The following is a 21852-nucleotide window of genomic DNA, read 5'->3' on the forward strand; positions in this document are numbered from 1 at the left end:
TACCTAAGATGTCTTGAGGGTGAGTAAATCATGGGGTAATTTTCATTTTTGGGTGAACTACCCCTTTAAGTAAACGTCAGTTTTAAATATATTATGTTGACTGAACACAATTAAATTAAGTTGACAAAATGTTAACAAAATCGTGTTACTCTAGCTCATTTTGATTAATTAAACTGAACAAGAGGCAAAAAATATGCTTTGAGTGTAGATATTTTGTACAGATGGCTCAAACCACTAGATGTCGCTGTTTACTTGGTAATATTAATTGCATGCTTCCATACACTGAACGTCACTAGGCCTTTCTAAACACTGATTGCTATGCCTCCCACGATTGGATGGCCAAACTTCCTCACTTCCACTTCCATTCGTATCCCGAATCACACACATGCCAGAATAACGCTGAGGCACAGGATTTGCCAACGCTTGTGTTTTTACAATACGAATGAACGCAGCCATGTTTTGCAAGGTGAGTCGCATATTTTAAACATTGTATTAAACGTAGTTTAATAGTTAAGTTAAGTTAATAGTCAAGTTTAATTAATACTAAATAGATTAATAGTTAATTCGTTTTAGTTAATAAAGGTTAAATCAAAATTTAAGCAATCATTTAATATTCTTTTTAAGATACAGTAGACAGGCTAATAGTAATCCATATTTTCATAGTCGACTAATTTAAAATGTAGGCTACTAACGTTACTTGTAGACACATGCATACATTCTAGTTTGTTTCATGTCTAGCCTACTTATGCAGTCTGTTCGTTATTCCTCCAAATTACTCGTTAAGGAACTTTTATTGATATGTTCTATTATAATAAAGGAAGCAGAACGCATTATTGTGAGATACTTTGTGTAAATCACATAATTGTCTATCTATCTATCTATCTATCTATCTATCTATCTATCTATCTATCTATCTATCTATCTATCTATCTATCTATCTATCTATCATCTATCTATCTATCTATCTATCTATCTATCTATCTATCTATCTATCTATCTATCTAGCAAACTATATAATGTTGATGGATAATAAATGATCTTATAAAATGATACCATGATAAAAATAATAGTCAGTTTTTTACAATTTAAAGAAAAAATAGAATAAAATAAAGTTAATCTATTTTTACTTTTTTCAAATGGGCTGCTAACAACAAGAGTGGAAGAAAACAACCCCAGCGAAATCAAAATTGGCCCAACCATGATCTTTCATTTGAGGTCAGCAGGGGCGTGTGGCTGCCTGGAATTATTTGCCCTGTGGCCCAAAAATCATCTGCTAGCACCAGTCTTTATGTCAGTTTACTGGCAGAGTTTAGCCACAAGTGATTTTAATCATATAGTTGTGTAAAGAGCAAGAGAAGCTATTTCCTCAAGTTAATGTTAGCCTAGACAACAAAGTGGGAGTTTGATGGCAACGTTACCCAAACTGTTGTTAAAGCGCCAGAAATGTAATAAACCATGACAAGATGCAGGTGGTTAGAGATTTTTCTTTTCATGCCATAAATAAACCTGGAAAATAATAATCATATTACCACAAAAAATTAAAAAAATGCTGAATTGCACTACTGCCCCTGAGAATTCCATAAATAGTGTGTTGAATCCTCAAATTCCAAAACAGACCAGACTTCTAGGACAAATATTTTCCTTTAAGTCTGAACTTGAGCTGTATGCTAGACTTCTCTTACCAAATACAAATATATCTGTACACCAGAACCAAAACTTCTTATTTGTTTGACATTGAAAGTTATCTTATTTATTTACTTCTCTATAAAGCAATGGCTGTTGAGGAGCTGAACTACTGATGTTTGGATTGTCTGCTCTTTACAAACCTGCGGCCGTAAGTATATTGTATTGCCTGACTTAGTGCATTTTTTTTTTTTGATAAGACATTTTTCAGAATGTAGCAATACTCATTAAGGCGGTACTGCCTTGATTATTTATTGTAATTAACTATGCCGTTGTGAAATTAGTTTATGTAGAGTCTGCTTTAATGCACACGGCTAATACAGACAGTATTCTGCACTGTAAAAAAGTCGGCACAAAATAGGGCACAATTTACTGTATAAATATGAAGGAATTTTCCATAATGTTTTTAAATAAGTGTTTCACTTGTATTTTGAATGACGCATTGCATTGTGTTTTAGGGTTAACGGAAATTTTCGTAAAATTACTGAATAATGTCCTGGCAGAAAATTACCAGTACATTTTCTGTTATTATTTTTTTTTTACAATGTGGAAATCTGTTTAGTAAAACACTCTTTGTCTTCTTACTTGAATGTTTGTTTGGTCCATTACTTCATTGACCACAGTTAAAACGATACTCCTGCAGGTCAAGATGTGTGGATCTATGTCTGCAATATCCCTGCAAGTCTGGGTGACACTGATGTTGCTCTCTCAACTACAAGGTGCCTGTCCAGCCTCCTTCCTGAGCATTGGATCTGAGCTCTGATATATAAGAGTGTCCATGATAAAGAACAGGAAAATATTTTAACATCTAGAAATACTTTACATAGAATTTTTTTTATGCCATTTTCAAGAAAAGATTCAATTTAGTGACTATATCATGTGGTGTAAAAAAAAGTAATAAGATGGTTTCCTTGTGAGTGTACATATCCTAATCATTATTTAATTTTTTTATCAAATTAAACGTTTTTTTTTTTTAACTAATATGATGAAATGATTCATAAATAACATGATATTTTTAGAGAGTTTCACCACTTGACATTTTACAGCCTTGACACACAGTCATGAGGGTCTTCAGGAGTCCTTTATGACAGGGGTTTTCAAACTTTATCATGGCAAGGACCCCCAAATATGATGAACCTTGTATGAGGGACCCCCTTCCTAAAATCCATCTATATATTTGTATGTATGAAAAAACATAGAGATAAATAGTAAGTGTGACATTATAAATACAACATATGGTTTCCAAACTTAAATTGGCTATACATAATGATGAACGTATAAACCCGAAGAAGAACATTTTTCAATTAAAACAAATTATTATAAGCAACTTTCACAATAAATGTATGTAAGCACCTGACGTACTGCGTTAAAGTCTGCAGACCCTGTACAGGGTCCGGAATGACATCATCATGTATATACTTTCAATTTTAAATGACTGTGGAGGAGCTCTGACCTCATATATGGTACCATTGGAAAGCTTAGAGTCTCTACTTTTTGGAGATATGCATCACTTTGAAATTTGTTTTACACAAAGTAACGTATTTACACTAAATTAGATCTGAATAAATCTTGCATACAACATGACACAGACAAAATTCTTTTTTCCACTATTTTCTGGAATTTAGCGGAAACAGCCCAAACTATCTGCAGGCTGATAGAGCACACTCAGGCCGAGTTACACACTTTCAAAACTGAATTTAAAAAAATAATAATTCAAAGTGTCTTTTTTGGGGGGGGGGGGGGGGGGGGGTTAGGGGGGATTACAGCTTAGACAACATATACTTACATGTTTATCACTTTTAGCAGTTTTATGTGACTTCAAAGGGTTTCCTGTGAAATGACACAGAAATTGGTCCCAGATCTTAAGAGGTTAATAATAGCCTACTGCTTTACAACCCAGTGAGAAAGATAAAGGGGACTATAGTGAGAAAAACTCACCTGAAAGATAGAAAAAGCAAACATATAAAATTCTAGAAAGTATGTTTCCGGCAAGAAAGGAGAGAAACATTTAGATTTAACATGAGATTTAACATTTAACATGAAACAGATAGCATGTTCGGTAGACTTTATCCATTTTTGCTTTGTCTTTTTATTCTCTGTAATTTTCTGGGGACCCCTTAGAACCTTCTGGAGGACCCCTGGGGTATTTTTGAATAAATCGTACAAAAAAATTAACATTGACCCATGTGCTCTGTCATATCATTGTTGAATATTATTAATTAAATATTTACAAAATGATACCAGTTTAAATGATATCAGTTTTGTTGATATATCCTAGGTAAGGTACTCGCACCATCTCATCTGCAGGCGATGGCTGGGCTTCCCTTTGTGCTGGCCTGCAATATTACAATGGAGACAGGGGAGGCGTTAAAACAAGTCCTGTGGTTGGATATGACAAATAAAACTATACTTCACTATCAGCCTGATAAGTATGACCACATCACCAAAATGGATGGAGTCGAGCTTTCACAGCAAACAGCAGGTCAACAAGCTCACACCAGCATCATCACCATTGGAAAAGCCGAGCCAGCCAATGAGGGCTGCTACCAGTGTCTTTTTGATGTCTATCCAACCGGGCAGCAGAGAGGAAGGACATGTCTTTCACTTACAGGTGAGGCTTCATAATCACTTTCAAACTTTCTAAAAATATCAACTATACTGTGTATATATTTTCCCACACACTCATGATTTAAAAATATGTATTTCGAAGGAAATATTATTCATCACAGGGTCGTCAAACAGGAAATGCTATTTTCTAGGCCTGCACTAAGATGGTTTCATAATGAATAACTGTTGTCACATTGCGCTCGCAAGACATTGAAGAATTGTTATAAATAATGCCCCAGCAGGAAGTGGTGAGAACCACTTTCCTGCCTGGCCTCTTTTACAGACAAAAAACTATCATGAAAACCACTTGATCAGATAAAAACTGCCATTGGGTTTGTGATTTAGTTGCATATTATCAGCCTGACCTGAGTGTGGTTTGAAAGCAATGAGTGAATGCTAACTTAATGTCACGCATAGTACAAGTATAATGAATAGTTCACCCAAAAATCTAAATTCTGTGATAAATTCCCTGATGTTGAACTTAAAAGAATATATTCAGAGAAATATAAAAATATCTTTTTAAATATTTTTCCCCCCGTTGACACAATGTAAGTCCCCAAAACCAACCTTCTTCAAAATATCTTCTTTTGTGTCATATTGATATTGAGTAAGTAGTTAAAGGGCATGTCAAATCTCTTCACTTTTCTTTTTTATTCCTTCCAGCAATGGTGGAACTGATGGACAATAAAACAGTTGTAAGTGGAAAGCCTGTTACCCTTTTGTGCAAGTACATTATCAGTAAGCGAGTCCGGCAGGTTTTATGGAAAAAAACAGCTGAGCAAGGGGACACCGCTACTGTTGCTTCTTATGTAAAGAATGACAGACCCATCGTTGAGACCCCTTTCAAGGATCGAGTAACTCTAAATCCTTCACTTGTCCAATCCAAGCTCTCCATACACCATGCTCAGACAGAGGATGAGGGCTGTTACACCTGCGAGTTCCACACGTATCCAGATGGCATTAAGAGTGAAACAGCTTGCTTGTCTGTTTATGGTAAGTGAAAATGGCAGTAATAACAGAGCTTATAGACACATTTATTTGGGTCCCACTTTATATAAAGTGTCTTTACTACTATGTACTAACATTTAAATTATAATTTCATAAAATGCACTCATTTTGTACATCCATGTTTTTACATTGTACTTATCTTTTAAAAATACCTTCATGTAATAACATCTGTAATCTTTTTGTGAAATTGCATTTATAATAACACTGTTGACCATTCCCTTGCACCTTAAAGGGATAGTTCACCCAAAAATGAAAATTAGCTCATAATTTACTCACGCTCAAGCCATCCTAGGTGTATATGACATTCTTATTTTCAACGTATACAATCAGAGTTATATAAAAAAAAAATTCTGGCTAATCCAAGCATTATAATGGCTGTGAATGGCAGCCCAAAATTTGAAGGCCAAAAAAGTGCATCCATCCATTATAACAGTAAATACTCCGTGTCTGGAGTGTCCCAACAGTCCTGAATCAGCATATTGATGAATCCCTCGCACTATATAGGCATTAGCATACTGTGATGATGAAGGCCATTGTGCCATGTTTTATTCGCATGTGTACTTTTAAAGGGATTTCTGAAGTATAGTTCTTCCCATATTCGCTCAGCCCTACAGGTCAATGACATGACATTCATTTTTTGTCATGATCTATTAATTAGTTCAAATAAAAATGCAATTCATAAAATGTTATATGTTATAATATCCACAAGAATGTTTCTAAATGGCAGTGCCACAGAATTAAGCTACTACAGATATAAAAGGAACATTTTCACTATACCGCACGTGTGTTTGGAACATTTTCACATGTGCACACAATATGTGAATACGTGTGCAAATGGCAAATCAATGTGCTTTTTTTCCATAAGGGTTGTTCTGTTATTTCACAGCCCCTTTTGTCTGTCTTCCGGGTCATATAAAGGTTTTTAAGTGTATGTGTGAGTGGGTGTTTTTGTAAGAAGTGGAAAGACAAAGTGCAAGTGAGGAAGGAAGAGAATGTGTTTGTGTACGTGTCGTTCACATTTTGCCTTCATTTTTGTCAGCGAATGTCCCTACAAAGATGATAAAACCTGAAATCACCTAATACAGAAACATACTAAATATACATTAGTATACCTTAATAAACATACTACATATTATAATTAAACATGAAAAAAAAAAAAAAAAAAAATTGTCTAAAAAATATTTAAGTAAGAAGTTTTATAAAAAGTCTTTTCCATACCATCACAATGTACAGACTGAAGATTTCAAGCTTTAAAAAGGGAAAAAAAGGCCTTTAAAGTATTATAAATGTAGTTCATACTTCTCAAGGTCTATATTGCAAATCTTCCAAAGCCATGCGATAGCTTTGTGTGTCAAACTGACCAAGGGCCCTATTTTAATGATCTAAGCGCATGGTTTAAACACATGGCGCAAATGCACTCAGGGCGTGTCCAAATCCACTTTTGCTAGTTTAACGACAGGAAAAACTGTTGCGCATGGTCTGAAAGGGTTGTTCCTGGGCATAACGTGCAATGAACCAATCCGAGTCTCATCTCCCATTCCCTTTAAAAGCCAGTTGCGCTTGCACCATGGCGGATTCGCTATTTACATGGTGGAATTTGCGAGTGGAAAGACTGAATGCTTCTCCATATTTAAAAATGTTTTTATGCTAATGTGCATCCCTGTGCTTGTAATAAGCAGAGTGTACGCACGTTGTGGACCCGCCTGCATATTATTAACGCGCTCTTTAAATAACACAAAAATATTGCGTCATTGACTTTAGACCAGGTTTTTGTAGCTCAATTGCACTGCTGCAATGCGGCAACAATGTGCCTGAACACACCTCATTTTCAAACCATGGGCGCAAATGCATTTGCTATTTAAACAACGTGGCGCTGGATGTGAAAATGATAACTGTGTCAGGCTGAAACTAGCAAAAAACTATTGTGTCGTGCCTGGCGCCGCATTGCACCAAGTATATGATAGGGCCTCAAAATGTTATTTTTTTTATTTAACTTTATATCCACTGTGACTGAATCGAGTTGCCAGATCCGTCCGATTTGTTAAAGATTCATTCAAACCTCTTTTATGAACATGATTAACTGATAAATCAAAAATATTTAATTTGTAAATTTCTTTTCTCTTGATGAGCACACCAAAGAGAGCCAGGGTAGAGGCTGTGAGAATTCATATGGACCACGTTTGTGATACTTTTTATGGTATTTTGGGTAAAGGACAGAATAAAAATGTTTGGGTCAACTGTTTAACTTTAATTTGATGGATTAGTTCCTTGTTCACTCCAAACTCTACTCTTAGAGATCTTAGATTTCTACAGAGATAACTATTGCTCAGTAGCGTTTCCTGTTTCAATGCTGTATCGCAATAAATAACTACATTCCTTATCTCATGCAACTGTTTTACAATGGTGATGTTTGCGGCGAGGGATGTTACTCTGTTGAAAACATCCTTTTCATTGGAAGGTAAATTCTCCTTGGGGAGAAAGCTCACAATCAGTCAGAGCTGAAGACTGGTTTAATGCTTGGCTGTGACTGTAGTTTAGGGGATAGTTTGGGATGAGGGCCAGTGCGATTACTGTGTCTCTGTTCCTCTAGAACAGAGCTCCACTGTGTTTGCTTTCTCTCTGTTGATATTCCCCAAACAGTCTGGCTGTTGTCACCAAAAAGCTCACACAGCCACAAAAGTGGACAGAGCCTCACACTTTCCCCTCGTCTTGTCATGGTGTGTCTCTTTCTCTTTTATCTGACTTATGTCACAGAGTCCCTCTTTGATGGAGTCTGCCGCAGACATGACCAACGTCTGACGGGTTGTAATCAGCATAACAACACAAGTGGCTTCTTTTTTCTTCTGCATGAAGCTACCACTTACAATACAACAAAGAAGTGCAACAAGACCAATACAGTATTTGTACTGGACATATTTAACATATGTGGACTGTTGTAAGGGTTCCCAGCTAAAAAGGATATATCTCAACTGAAAGTGCACGAATTCTCAACAGATTTTAAGTCTGAATTTTTAAAAGTAACCAAAAAACAGCATAAATTCAAGCTACCTTGAAACAATATGTGGAGGACTCTGCCCTACAAAGGCAAAAGACCGCAACTCGCTACAGTGTGGAATGGAGAAAAAATGACTTTAAAGATTTATAGTTGTCCAGCCATATTAATTATAAGTAGGACACTGGAAATAAAAAAATCTTGAGCTCAAACTTGACTTTTGACCCTTATCTTGAAGTTACTGTACTCTGCCTGAGAAGTCACACCAAGGCAAATGGCAGTACATTTTAACATTGTAAATTCCACATTGTCAATATTTGGTTGCTGATCTTTATAGTAACACCCGTATAAAATCTAGTGACCATGGCATTTATTTGGCCACTTTTATATATGGAGCAGTTTGGTAGCCTATTCATTGGATAGCTGACTAGCCTATTTATTCTATAGGCTGCTAGCTAAATGAAGTAGATTGTGATCTATCTAATATGTTAGTCTAATGCGTCTTTTGTTTTTCACAATTTCTTATATTGACCTTGATGTCTGTGTTTCAAAGCCATCTCAATCATCATTTTCCTTCGAGAGCAATGGGTCATCCTTAAACGCTATTCGTAAAAACAACCATTCAACTATTTGTTTTAGCTACACTTTTATTCAGGTATTGTGTGTCAGAAGTGCTTCAGTGACTGACACATGCTACACAGAAATTTAAATGCAGCAAACTTTAATGGACAGTAAAACAAAAGCAGAGTACCCTAACTCAATTTGAGCGTTCCATAACAAAGGCAAAGAGCGGTAACTAGTGTTACGGTGTTCTGCCTTGGATTCTCTTGGGCTTTTGGAAGTTACTGTTAAGACAACCCATTCTTTTCTCGATAAAACACCAGAATTGACTCAAGATACTTATCCACATGATAAAGGAGGTCTTGAATGTCCCAAAAAATATCAATAACTAATTTCCGGCCAAAAATTAAGTTACTGCCTTTTGCCTTTGTAGGGCAGTACTAAAGCCACCTAATGCCCAGTGTTTTCTTTTACCACAATTGTGTGATGTCTATGAATTAAGTTTTTCTTCCCAAAGATTATAATGTTAATGTCATTAATAAACTTCATGTCATTTTCCTAGTCCTGCCCAAACCTGAGGCCAGTTACGTCACCGTATCACAGGGCATTGTTGAGGCGAACTGCTCAGCCGTGTCACGTCCTGCTGCAGAGATCTCTTGGAACGTGGAGGGACATAATCAAACACTTGGCCCTGCCGTGACATCATTTTACCAGCTAGGGGACGGCACCACAATGGTGGTCAGTTCCATTCAACTGCAGACTGAACTACTGGACGATGAACTTGTGAAGTGTGAAGTTCATCATCAGGGCCTTGGTTCTGCCATCTATGTGTCTCTGAATAAATGTGAGTGAAACTTACTTGACTGTTTAGGGCTATACATTTTTATATTCTTCTATTTTGTCTGGTTTTGTTTCTAGATGGTTATTAGATGAATATTAATGTGTTTGTTTTTTGTTACAGCTAGGAACACCCATGTCATTCTCATTTCAGCCAGCTGTGTGGCCCTTGTGCTGCTCATATGTCTCTGCATCTGCCTAAAGAGATGCTAACTTCACCTGCTGATATGGTCAGTATAGCACCACAAAAATGTCTGTCCACTTTAATATCATGTTTCACATCAATTTAAAATCACTATGAAATCAAAATGGACAATTCTTGTTTGTTTTTTTAATGGAATAATGCAGTATTTATTATGAATAGCCGCGTTTCCACTGTTGGAGCAGTGCGAGCCAGGGCTTTCAACGGGCCGGGCTGGGCTAATAGCCTCGGACCTGTAGCACAGAGCCCAAAACCACACTCCGTTTCCACCATCGGGCCAGAAGACTTCACTAAAACCCGCCTGTAACACGCCTCTCTGGAATAACGTCACATAAACTCATCATTTCACCAACAAATGGAAGTTTTATCAGAAAACTAATCAGACAGAAATCAGCTTTATCACTCTCTCCAGTGACAAACATGATTGTGATACCCTATATGATTTGCCTGATTTCTTCAAGCGGTCATATTTACCATGTTTATTATGGTAATGGTTAGAGTGCAGTCTTTTGCATCACTATTTCTGCCTTCTATGGTGATCAGAATCCACATCAGATCACAAACAGTTGTTATTTAAAACCAGGGCTCCGAACCGGTTCAAGGAACGAAAACGAAAACCGGAAACGAACGAAATTTTAAGAGGAACAAAAACGAAAACGAAATCAAAATCAATTTGAATCGTTCTGAACAGAAACGTTAATTTGAAATGACCATTAACCGGTTAATAACGTTATTTTATCGTTCTCTTTAATATTTTAATTTGGCAGTGACCAATCATGAATTGAGTAGTACAGCATGTGACGTTGACAGATCAAGCGTGAGTGAAATACCCACGCACCAGTCATCTATGAACCTACCGTCAGTATGAGCGCGCATTTTCATGCCTCAAGTACATTTCTTTCCCCGCTGAGGTCTACAATGAAAGTGCAGGTATTGGAGGACATTCTTTTCGAACGTTTAAATAAGCAGTACGGACTTTAAGCTCAAATAGTCTGATTTAGGCTAGTTTATGGATTCCGTTTAAGCCTATCCAAGTAGGCTTTAGCATCTATCAAACATTTTTCCTATAGTCTTTCAGATTGCCAATACAGGACAGGTCAATGTTTTCTATATAGACGGTTGATGCTTTGTATTAAATGGTATGTTATATTGCATTAAATGATCAAGCTTTATTAGCTGACTGAATTTGATTATGTGATGCAAGGACGTGTTTGCTTTGAAATTAGCAGTTGACGGTGCATTAATGGTTATCCAGTTTATTTATTCTTTATTCATGCAATTTTTAAAACAAGTCGTGTTGAAAAAAAGTTATGTAACGTTACAAAGAATGTTATCACTCTTCTGAAAAGAATTAGGCATAAGAGGGCCACTTTCGATTGTCTAACGCTCCAAAACAGGTCCGCTGTTTATGCTTTGTAATTAATGCATGTATTTCTGTTGTGGTTTTAAAAATGTTATGAAATAAATATTCAAGTTTAATTACCATGCGTTATATTATTATTGAGTGAAAATAAGTCTATTTATACATATTTGTTTAAAGTATAGGCTAAATTAAAATAACGTTATTAACCGGTATTTTTTCATATCAAACCGTTTTCGGAACAGTAATGTTTATTGAGGAACGCAAAAACGGAAACGCTATAATATCGATTCTGCTCGGAGTGAACCGATTTATATTTTTTTCCGTTTTTAAGCCCTGTTTAAAACACTCACTGGTGTCTGAAAGTGAGTTTTGAGCTAAAATGATTTAAAAGTCTTTAATGCTGATGTTAGCTGGCATTTGAAATCATCTGTGGACAAACTCAGGTAAACGCCGCCTTTGTTCGTAACCACTCCTCTAACCCGAGCTGGCCAGCTTTGGACCAAGGTATTCGACAGGCCAAAAAACCTTGGCCGTTGACCCAGAGGAAGCCTCGACGAGGCCCGATGAAGCTCCGGAAGTGACAGTGGAAACGTCACTGGCACTGGCACACACTAGCACGCCCGTTTTTGGACTGACAGTAGAAACGTGGCTATTGAATTATTCTTGAACATCATTATTAAAAAAATATATATAATCTTTAATCAAAGTAACATCCCCTCCCTCTTTCAATGACACAGCAATAGCAAACCACAACAATCCAATCAATTCAACAATCAATATAAGGAAAGAAATTACTTTCACAACTTCCCTTTCATGCTGACTTTAATGATCCCAGGGAATATAATATGCTTAGAATATAAGGGTGAACACATGAAAAGGCCTGTTCACACCAAGAATGGTAACTATAAAGATAACTATATTAGTGTCCACACCTGCAGACGATATTGTTCTGTTTATTCTAAGCGAATGCTTGTCTTTCACTTTAAATGCTCAAGCTCAGGATTCTGATTGGCGGTCAATCATTTTTTTATTGTTCAGCAGCTGGTACGATATTGAAACAAAATTGTTTCTCTGTGCCTTTATTGTCTAACTCTATTCTTCTGGTTCTTCTGGTGCTATTCTTTAATGTTGAGAACGATATTTAGAATTTTCTTTATAGTTATCTTCTTTGGTGTGAACGGGCCTTAAAGGGTTAGTTCACCCAAAAATGAAAATTCTGTCATTAATTACTTACCCTCATGTTGTTCGACACCCGTACGACCTCCGTTCATCTTCGGAACACAAATGAAGATATTTGAGTTGAAATCCGATTGCTCAGAAAGGCCTCCATTGGCACAATGCACGGTACACTCTCAAGACCCTTTAAAGTTACTAAAGACGTCGTTTCAAAGTCCATCTCACTACAGTGCAGGTTCTACAATAACTTTATAAAGCGACGAGAATAGTTTTTGTGCGCCAAAAAAAACTAAATAACGACTTATATAGTGATGACCGATTTCAAAACAATGCATCATGAAGCTTCGAAGCATTATGAATCAGTGAGTCGAATCATGATTCAGATCGCGCGTCAAACCGCCAAACTGTTGAAATCACGTGACTTTGGCGATTCAAACCGCTGAATCGACTCGCTGATTCATAACGCTTCGAAGTTTCATAAAGTTATTGTAGAACCACTGTAGTGAGTTGGACTTTGTAATAACGTCTTTAGTACCTTTTATGGGTCTTGAGAGTGTAAAGAGCATTGTGCCAATGGAGGCCTTTCTGAGCCATCGGATTTCAACTACAATATCTTCATTTTGTGTTCCGAAGATGAACAGAGGTCTTACGGGTGTCGAACGGCATGAGGGTGAGTAATTAATGACAGAATTTTCATTTTTGGGTGAACTTACCCTTTAAGAATGCAAGAATAATCACAGGAAGAAAATATCCAGTGTTTACTTTGGATCAATCTGTAAATGTTTTGTTTTTAAAACTTGGCTTTTGACACTAAAATGTTTTGACTGGGGTGAAGCAACAACTTCAGAATAAATGCAGCTTTGGAATTTGATGATCACAGGCACATTAATAAAAGCTGGTGACTGTAGTAGATGTAAAATCAAGATTTACATTTATTGTTGGGGATCTCTTTGAAGGACTGAAGTATTTTAACCATTTTATGCATGTTCAACTATATAATAGTAAAATGTATCAATACAAATAGGCCTACATTCATCTATATATTATGTACATACTTTTTTAAATAATTTTTTTATAGATATACAGCTCTGGAAAAAAATAAGAGACCATCTCTTAATTTTTTTCCAGGGCTGTATATTGTCAGTCCATCCTGTTAAAGTTAAAGGTGCGGTATGTAGGATTGGAGATCGTTGTTTCCCCCTCCCCCTTCTCATCAGACTCCACGGTCACACGGGTTGCCAGCTTGAGGACACAACAGGAGCGAGCGCAATTGACAATGGAAGCCACACATTTATCCACATTTTAATATGCACTCGTTCATCAATATTTTTAGATGGATGCTGTGGCTTTTTAGATCGGATAGAATCTGTGTTCTCTGACCCAGTTTGTTTGCTGGCTTCCATGGCAGCAATACGCTGTTTTCCACCAACTGGCAACCCGGGGTGTCAAAATACTATTGGGCAAACTGGCAACGCATGGTTTCGCACTGACCAAAACAAAAACAAACATTCCAACACGGAACGTACCTTTCAAAGTAGAATAACTGGATATAGAAATGTTTTTTTTGTTTTTCCTGATAAGCAAGTATGGGTGAATTTAGCATGTGTCCTAAATATCTGCAAACATATTATTGTATTTTGTATGATTTCGTAAAGTGAAAACTTACATACAGCACCTTTAAAGGCTGAACCCCCAGGAACCTTTCACAAAGGAGACAATGAAAACAGAAGCTACTGGAGAAATGTATAGTTGGAAATGGAGAGAGAGACACCAGAGTGACTCACTAACCTCTCACTTCACACAATATGTCCAAGTCTTCCTTCCTGCTTCATTCAAATCCACTTTCCTCTCTTAGAATCTGCAGGTCACCCGAGAGGGAAAGGAAAAAAGCATTTCACATTGTTTTAAATTTAAACCAATAAAGCTAAATTCACATGAGAGGCCCTATAGGGAGAACAGAAACTCAAGACCATACGGGAAGTCCACATCATTCTGTTCAGGTTTTGTTCATTGAGCTGTCCTCTTATTGCTCATTACCGCACACATTGACATATAAGCAGTCAAGTGGCCCTAAATCTCTGTTCGTCTGACTGGTTTATGGTTTGAATTTCATTGCATCACAAAGATGCACTAAATATGTTTTGTTTTCAGATAAAATGTATGCGTAAAGTTGCAAAGATTGCTAGTGAAACCAAAGCCAAGGGCGAAGTATGTTTTACAGAGCCACGTTTATACAGAACCACAGGAAGTCTGAGTTACCACTTCCTGTCTATTGCAAGAAGCCCTCTCCTCACCTTGTACCGTGACTGAAGTCTTTTAAGTTGCCATCAGAAACAGGAAATAATCATTTAAAAGCATCATATCATCCCTTTAGTTACTTAAAGTGCTTCTAGAGTCAATGAAATGTAAAATGAATTGTGACAAACTTAAAGTCAATGTTTTTACTTCCATAATGGGAGTTATTTATGAGTGAAAATATGTAAATGGGGGAAAGAGAGAGAGAGAGAGAGAGAGACGGGAAATCATTTTATCTAATGTCTTTATATCTTGATTAAAGATTATGAAGAAAACTTTTTCCCCCTTTGGAATAACATGCTCTGATGAATCATTCGCAATAAGACTTGTATGTTTTAATTTTGATTTAATGTTGACTGTTAAAGCAATTGGCCCCTGTGATCTATGCTACAATCCATATGGCCCAAAACTGTGTTGCTGCTCCTTAAACGTTAGTGTTATATAATTTCCCAGAAGTTTCCAGATGAGCCTGGTTCCTCCCAAGAGTTTCCTCCCTCTTCATGTATACATATGAGATTTTTCCTTGCCATATCACCTTTGACTTGTTCACTAGACTTGTTCACTGTGGCCCTGTGGTGTTTTCAAAGCAATGCTCTGCTTGTTTGAGCAGTAAACCTCTGGCTCAAGCATCAGTTTGAGCCGGATTATTTGTAATAACCTGTTTAGTAGAGAATTCAGTTTGTCCAAAGAGAGCTAGTCGGGAAAAGGAAAAGGTCTTCATATTATGCTGCACATTTTCATCTCTATAACATTAGAAAAACTGGTAACACTTTACAATAAGGTTTCATTAGTTAATATTAGTAAACTAACATGAACTAACCATGAGAAATACGTTTGTTACTGTATTTTATATATTTATATATCTTTGTTTAAACCAAATTAATCTTTGTTTAGACCAAATGAGTGAAATTATTTAAAATGATCCTTAATGCTCCAAAAAATCTTTTATATTATGTTAACAAAAAACTAACTTCCTTGTTATCCACCTCAAAGGTAGTTTATTTTTCATTCTTTTTGAGTATTGATGTAATCTCAGTGGAGACAGGAAAAGGATTTAACTGGAATAATAAAATCATTTTGTGATTAGATCCTTCAACCCAACCCTGTATCAGCTCGAGATGGAGAGCATTACGTAAAACATTAGCTGGGTAGTTTATTTTTTCATTCTTTTTGAGTATTTATGTAATCTCATGGGAGACAGGAAAAGGGCTCAACTGGAATAGTAAAATAATTTTGTGATTAGATCCCGTATCAGCTCGAGATGGAGAGCATTAAGTAAAACATTAGCGGTAGGAGTTTAGCTATAGCTTTATTTGTGGGGTTTAGGTTGAACACTGGGCTTTTGCGGTGACTATGACATTAACGCTTGTCAAATTGTTTCTTTTTTCCCCCTTCAGCCTGACTGAAATGAAAAGAAATGCTGCTATGTTCAGATGTTCACCCTGACCAAACAACGGTGTGGCCTCTTTCTGAATCACAGACGTCTTCTAATATAACTGATATTCAGTCTAACAGTATAAAAACAAACATTTAATCACAACACTTTCAGCACTAAATGTCTTATTTATTATAGACTCTATATTTTAGTAAAGCATTTTTTTTCTTAGCCAAGCTGTCCTGAATCATACTCTTACAAGTTAACTAAATCGAAGCAAACTTATCTGAAAGTTGACATTCTGTAACCATAGAAAAGTCAATAACCAGACAAAATGTTAGCTTTACAGTTGTTTTGATGTGTGTAATAAAAACAACAAAGTTTTATCAGGGGAAACACTCTTAGACATGAGCACTCTTTTGGCTTTAGGTGCCAAGTTATCGTCTTGATGTTTGGAATAAAGAGATTCAAGTATTACAAACATTTTCCCACTAGAGGGAAGTACTCTCATAGCCCATAACCGTGTCACTCTAAAATGGGGTATTTCCATATCCCTTCCCCTTCACACCTTCATTTTTTTTTATGAAGTTCTCAGAAATCTTTGAAATAATAAAGTAACATGCACGTTGTTAATCAAACTGTGTGACACTGTCGGTCACAAGATTGTATTTATGTTTGCATTGTTAAAAGACAAACGAGATGTTTTGGAGGTAGTGTGTTCATTCACACACGTATAAAGGAACTAATAGTAAATAAAAACGTACTACAGCAAAGTTCATAACGTTAAAAAGTTTTGCAAAATGTTGTAATTTTTTCCTTAAAAATATGTATCTTAATTCTTATCTCTTTCTGAACACAATGGTTTGTAAATCTATCCCATGAAATTTCTTTAAAACATTTTTGTGGATGGTATATATCTTATCCATCTAAAAGCAAACATTGTATTGTAGCATCAGAGCCAAGGCATAACTGTAGTACACATGCTTTTAGCAAAAAAAATGGCCATAGTGCTCCCAGGGATGCATGTTTGTGTTAGTGTAGGTTAAACATCTTTTTCTTGATGGTTTTATATGGAATTTATTAAAGAAAAAGTTTATAACAATCAGTAATAACAACAATACAACATATCTGAAGCAATTGTGGACAAAATCTTCCACAGTCTATCATATTACTACTTTAAAGCAATTGGACCTGCAATATATGAACTGAATTTCTGAAGTATTCATTGTCAACAAAGTTAAGTCTCCAAGGCCACATGACATTGCCTTAAGAATCAGAAGCATACAAATGAGCGTTCTCTTCTTCTGATGCTGCTCTGAAATGTCACAGGTATATTTTCTTAGACACGTGTATATATAACAGAGGTCAGCAGGTCTGAGTTCAGATAGAGATGAGGAGGAAGAAGCAGATCACTTTTTTGTGTTTTTGAGGACTGTGGAATTGGAAACAGGACATGTATTAATGTATTATTCAACATATGTGACCACAAAACCAGTATATATTTTTGTGGCAATAGCCAACAATACATTGTAAGGGTAAAAATTATAATAGTTTATTTTATGCCAAAAATCATTAGGATATTAAGTAAAGATCATGGTCCATGAAGATATTTTGTAAATATATCAAACATTTATTATTAGTAGTAATATGCGTAGCTAAGGACTTAATTTGGACAACTTTAAAGGCAATTTCTTTTCAATATTTAGATTTTTTTTGTACCCATAGATTCCAGATTTTCAAATAGTTGTATATCGGCCAAATATTGTTCTATCCTAACAAACTATCAATTTAAAGCTTATTTATTCAACTTTCATAAGTTGTATAAATCTCAATTTAAAAAAATTACCCATATAACTGGTTTTGTGTCACATATATAAAGTTTCACTGAATAAAATTAAACATTTGATACCTGATTTTCATTTGCCATATCTTTTCTTGCTGATTTTCTCTCTAAAATAAAATAAAATAAATAAATAAAAAATGAAAAATAATCATATGATCATACATATGAGAAAGAAGGATTTTAAAGCAACTGTAAAGATTAAAGAACTCAAACCACTCACCTCGGCGTCTAACAACATAAATGAATGATATAAATATGAACACCAGCCCTGCTATTCCACAGCAGATGTACACATATGGCCAGAGCCACTGCTGATCATCATTTTGAAGTGTATTCAGATCACCTAATATTGTAGGTGTTGAACAAAAGAATAGTTAATACCTGCTGTACTTATCAGACATGCACATTCATGCAATTTGACTTTACCAGACCTATTAACTAATCACCATACAAAAAGTTGACAGTAATATTATGTATGGTAATGGTATTATTAACCTTTACTTGTGTTGCTTTGATTGTGTGAAACATCATCCCATTTATTGTCTATTGGAAATATTTAAAATACGTTTGTATTATATTTATATTCAACAAAATGTCCGAATGTTCACATTTGCATATACCCAATAAAAGATACTTCACTTACATGTCACATTGACGATAATAGAATGGCTAATAGATGTGTGGCCTACACATCTGTATGAACCTGCATCCTCCATTGAGATGTTCAGGAAAGTCAGGAAAGCAATCCCTTCATCCTCAGAGGTATTCTTCCACTCAGTTTTTATGTAATCTGAGTGATTTAAAGCCTTACAGTCATTTCCATACATTTTGCACCATGAGACTCTTGGGCTCCTGTGACATCCACGTACAGTTACAGTACAGTTTATCTTCAACTCTGTCATAACACAAGCTTTAAACATTGTGTTTCGTGGCACTTTGATCTGTAGAAAACAATCCTGCTCAGACCCTAAAAGAATGAAGGAAAACAGGGAAAAAATGCATACTGTAAGATTAAGCAGAGGGAGAACTTTCGGTAACACTTTATAATAACTTTCATTAATAAATCAACAAGTGTTATAATGCTTAACAGATCATTAGTTATTATATATTCACATAGCTAGAAATATAAGATATTGTGCTTGCTAATGTTTACTAATGAGCTTATTAGTCATTACATAATGATTAACAGATCATTATTTAATGTAAATTTGAATGCTTACAAATGTCATTAAACATAAACAATTCATGGGATCATGCACTTTAAAAAAATCTACAAATGAATTTGACAGATGGTTTACAATGATTAAAAGTTTCAAACATTATATAATGCTTAACGGATCATTAGGTCATGTATATTCAGAGAGCTATGAGATAACATGCTTGTTAATGTTTATATAAACTTATTAAATATTCCATAATAATTAACAGATCATTGTTTAATGTAAATAAAAGCTAAAGAAATCTCATTAATTAGCACTTTTAAGCATGTTAACAGATTATTCATTAACTCATAACCACAGTAAAGGTCATACAATTGGTCTTTGTTTATTGAGGTGTATTTTTTTTATAGAATTTTTTTTTTTTTTTACAAATAATGTATTAATTATTTGTTCATCTTTTTGCAGTACCCGATCTAAAGCTGCTGCTATAGTCATCATTTGTAAATATACCTTTTTAGTACCTTTATAGGCATTGGACTTTTAGCTACTGTAACAGCATTTGTGCTAAATGCTTGGTAAACAACAACAACACTAATTTAGGGGCAAAACGTATTTTTATTGCTTTAGAATACTATATCCTTAAACAGGTTATTCCTTGAATCATACATCAACAGGAGAAAACAAATACATTTTTCAAGAAAATACTTGTTCATTTATCAAAACAATGTAATGTTTGAACCATGTTCCCTTATACAGTTGTAATAAAATTAACCCATGTACACCAAGCGTTAAACTTAGCCATACCATCAAACCTGTCCCTAACCTTATACCCGTATCACACCACAATAGCAGCAAAGGGGTTTTGCAGTATGAACACAATAATTTTGTACCTAACAATTTTTTTATGGTTACACTTAATTACAGTGTAATTATACATTTAAGTACCAAGTAATATTAATTAACTACACGTACTTACTATAGGGTTAGGAATAGGGGTGGGTTTAGGGTTAGTTGCATGTAATTATGCATAATTTATAGTTATTATTTCAGTAGCTACATTTAAAGTGTAACAACGACACTAAAATAAAGTGTCACGTTTTTTTTTCCGTTTGTTGTGACATAAGTACGTAGTAGTTAATGAAACCTAATATAAAGTGGGACCATTCGTTCTTATATTGTTACATTTTCTGTTAAACATCCGGATCACTATAGCTACCAAACACCTTTTTGCATTTGTACATTTGTAATTGTAAAATATTATTTAATGACATTGTACATTTTCAAGAATTGCATGGTCATATGAGTTGAATATTGAATGACATTTTAAGCATTTTAATTTACATTAAATAATGATTTGTTAATCAATCAACATGTAATGTTTAATACGTTTATTAAAGCATTGTATAATGTTTGTTAATGATTTATTAATGAAAGTTATTATAAAGTGTTACCATCTAAATTGACATCCTCCACTAAAGAAAACTGTGTAGGATAAGATGAATTTTCACACAACCCTAAAAAAGGACCTTTTTTATTTCTGTATAATTAAAACTATTATCTCAACTAAATGTTTACTGGTGTTAACAACAGGAAAACTTCACTATTTTATTTTCTAATTTTACATGATAACAAAAACTACATTGCATATTGCATTTATCACATATAATGCCTCCCAAATATCACATTTATCAGTCAGTCTATGGAGCAGATATTAATACTCACCATTTGTGGTGCCGCTGACACTAAGCGATAGCAGTAGGAGAGAAACGAAAATGTTGCAGATGATCTGGAAGACACAGTTGCCCATTGTTGAAAGTCTCTTTTCAGGAAATGTGTATTTAAAAGTTAATATACAAAAATGAAAGCTGTAAATGTTGTTTGTCGAGAGTATGCGCTGTAAGCTCTTAGTATGATGTCTCACCATCTCTGTTTTTCTATTTTCTTTTCTTGACTTATATCTTCTCCTCCTTGGATCATAAGTGCTTTTCACCTGTGTAGTTTCTCAGAATGTCTTTTTACTTGTTGGTTGGCTTTGTGTCTGTCTCTGTATCTCTTGGTTGTTCTTGGTTTGCCTCCTTTGGTCATTGAGTGTCAACCCTCATCTAGTGTGTTTGTAGTGGTTTCAGGTTGTCTGAACCATGTCCAGGTTGGTTCAACCTTCATGCAAATGAAGAGAAGAGATAAATTAAGAAAAAAAAGATGATTAAAAAAAAGTGTTCAAAATGAACTTAGTGACACCTCCTTGTGGATAATAACTGAACAGCAGCACAGTAAAAGTAAAATGAGTGTACTTGCTGTCTGTTCTGTTCAAGATATAATGAGTTGATTCAAATCATTTTCTGACTTTAAAAAGATATGAGCGCATGACATCAAATCACTATTTTGAAAACTATTATTACAAATTCTGAGATTAAGCATTGACTGATTGTTGCAATTGTTACTTGTGACTTAGTCTCGCATAGCCAGACCTTCAGACTGACGGCAGAAGTCCTGCACTCTATCGCTGCTTTCTATCGCAGGCCCAAGAGGACATTAGACTGACATGTAATGCAACCCTTCACAGATCGTTTTGTTCTGCGTCATGTTTAGGGGCGTGAAAATTTAAAGGGTAACTAAACCCCAGCTCAGTTCTTAACTCCACCCACTGGCAAAATTTGAAAAAAGCTGGAAAAGTGGGCAGAGCCTAGCGGAGACAGAGGGGATGAACCGAGGGCAGGACTGAGCGGAGGGCGTGCACCTGAGACCTGCAG

At 35.4% G+C, this 21852-nt stretch overlaps 2 protein-coding genes across 9 annotated transcripts; one reads left to right on the forward strand and one right to left on the reverse strand.

Moving 5' to 3' along the window:
- The first annotated feature begins 277 nt into the window (after positions 1-277).
- Positions 278-18051, forward strand: LOC307123892 (nectin-1). Of its 4 annotated transcripts, none has more exons than XM_079812691.1 (9): positions 352-466; positions 1771-1834; positions 2327-2402; positions 3962-4294; positions 4954-4985; positions 5178-5283; positions 9414-9695; positions 9813-9918; positions 16122-18051. In XM_079812691.1, the coding sequence occupies exons 2-8, from the start codon at positions 1799-1801 to the stop codon at positions 9899-9901; spliced, it is 954 nt and encodes a 317-aa protein (XP_079668817.1). In that variant the 5' UTR covers positions 352-466; positions 1771-1798; the 3' UTR covers positions 9902-9918; positions 16122-18051. The 4 variants fall into 4 exon arrangements, with proteins under 4 accessions (XP_079668815.1, XP_079668817.1, XP_079668818.1 ...); XM_079812692.1 differs by lacking the exon at positions 16122-18051 and adding an exon at positions 10053-11370; XM_079812689.1 differs by having other exon boundaries at positions 278-466; positions 4954-5283.
- On the reverse strand, positions 17159-21235 carry LOC307123893 (B- and T-lymphocyte attenuator-like). Of its 5 annotated transcripts, none has more exons than XM_079812694.1 (7): positions 21024-21207; positions 20825-20921; positions 18586-18909; positions 18438-18485; positions 18163-18285; positions 18009-18049; positions 17159-17531 (listed from the first exon to the last, which is right to left on the reverse strand). In XM_079812694.1, the coding sequence occupies exons 1-7, from the start codon at positions 21024-21026 to the stop codon at positions 17439-17441; spliced, it is 729 nt and encodes a 242-aa protein (XP_079668820.1). In that variant the 5' UTR covers positions 21027-21207; the 3' UTR covers positions 17159-17438. The 5 variants fall into 5 exon arrangements, with proteins under 5 accessions (XP_079668820.1, XP_079668822.1, XP_079668823.1 ...); XM_079812695.1 differs by having other exon boundaries at positions 17160-17531; positions 20825-20888; positions 21024-21235; XM_079812696.1 differs by lacking the exon at positions 18438-18485.
- Positions 21236-21852: the final 617 nt, after the last annotated feature.

Source organism: Gobio gobio (assembly GCF_949357685.1).
Source record: "Gobio gobio genome assembly, chromosome: 3".
Classification (NCBI taxonomy): domain Eukaryota; kingdom Metazoa; phylum Chordata; class Actinopteri; order Cypriniformes; family Gobionidae; genus Gobio; species Gobio gobio.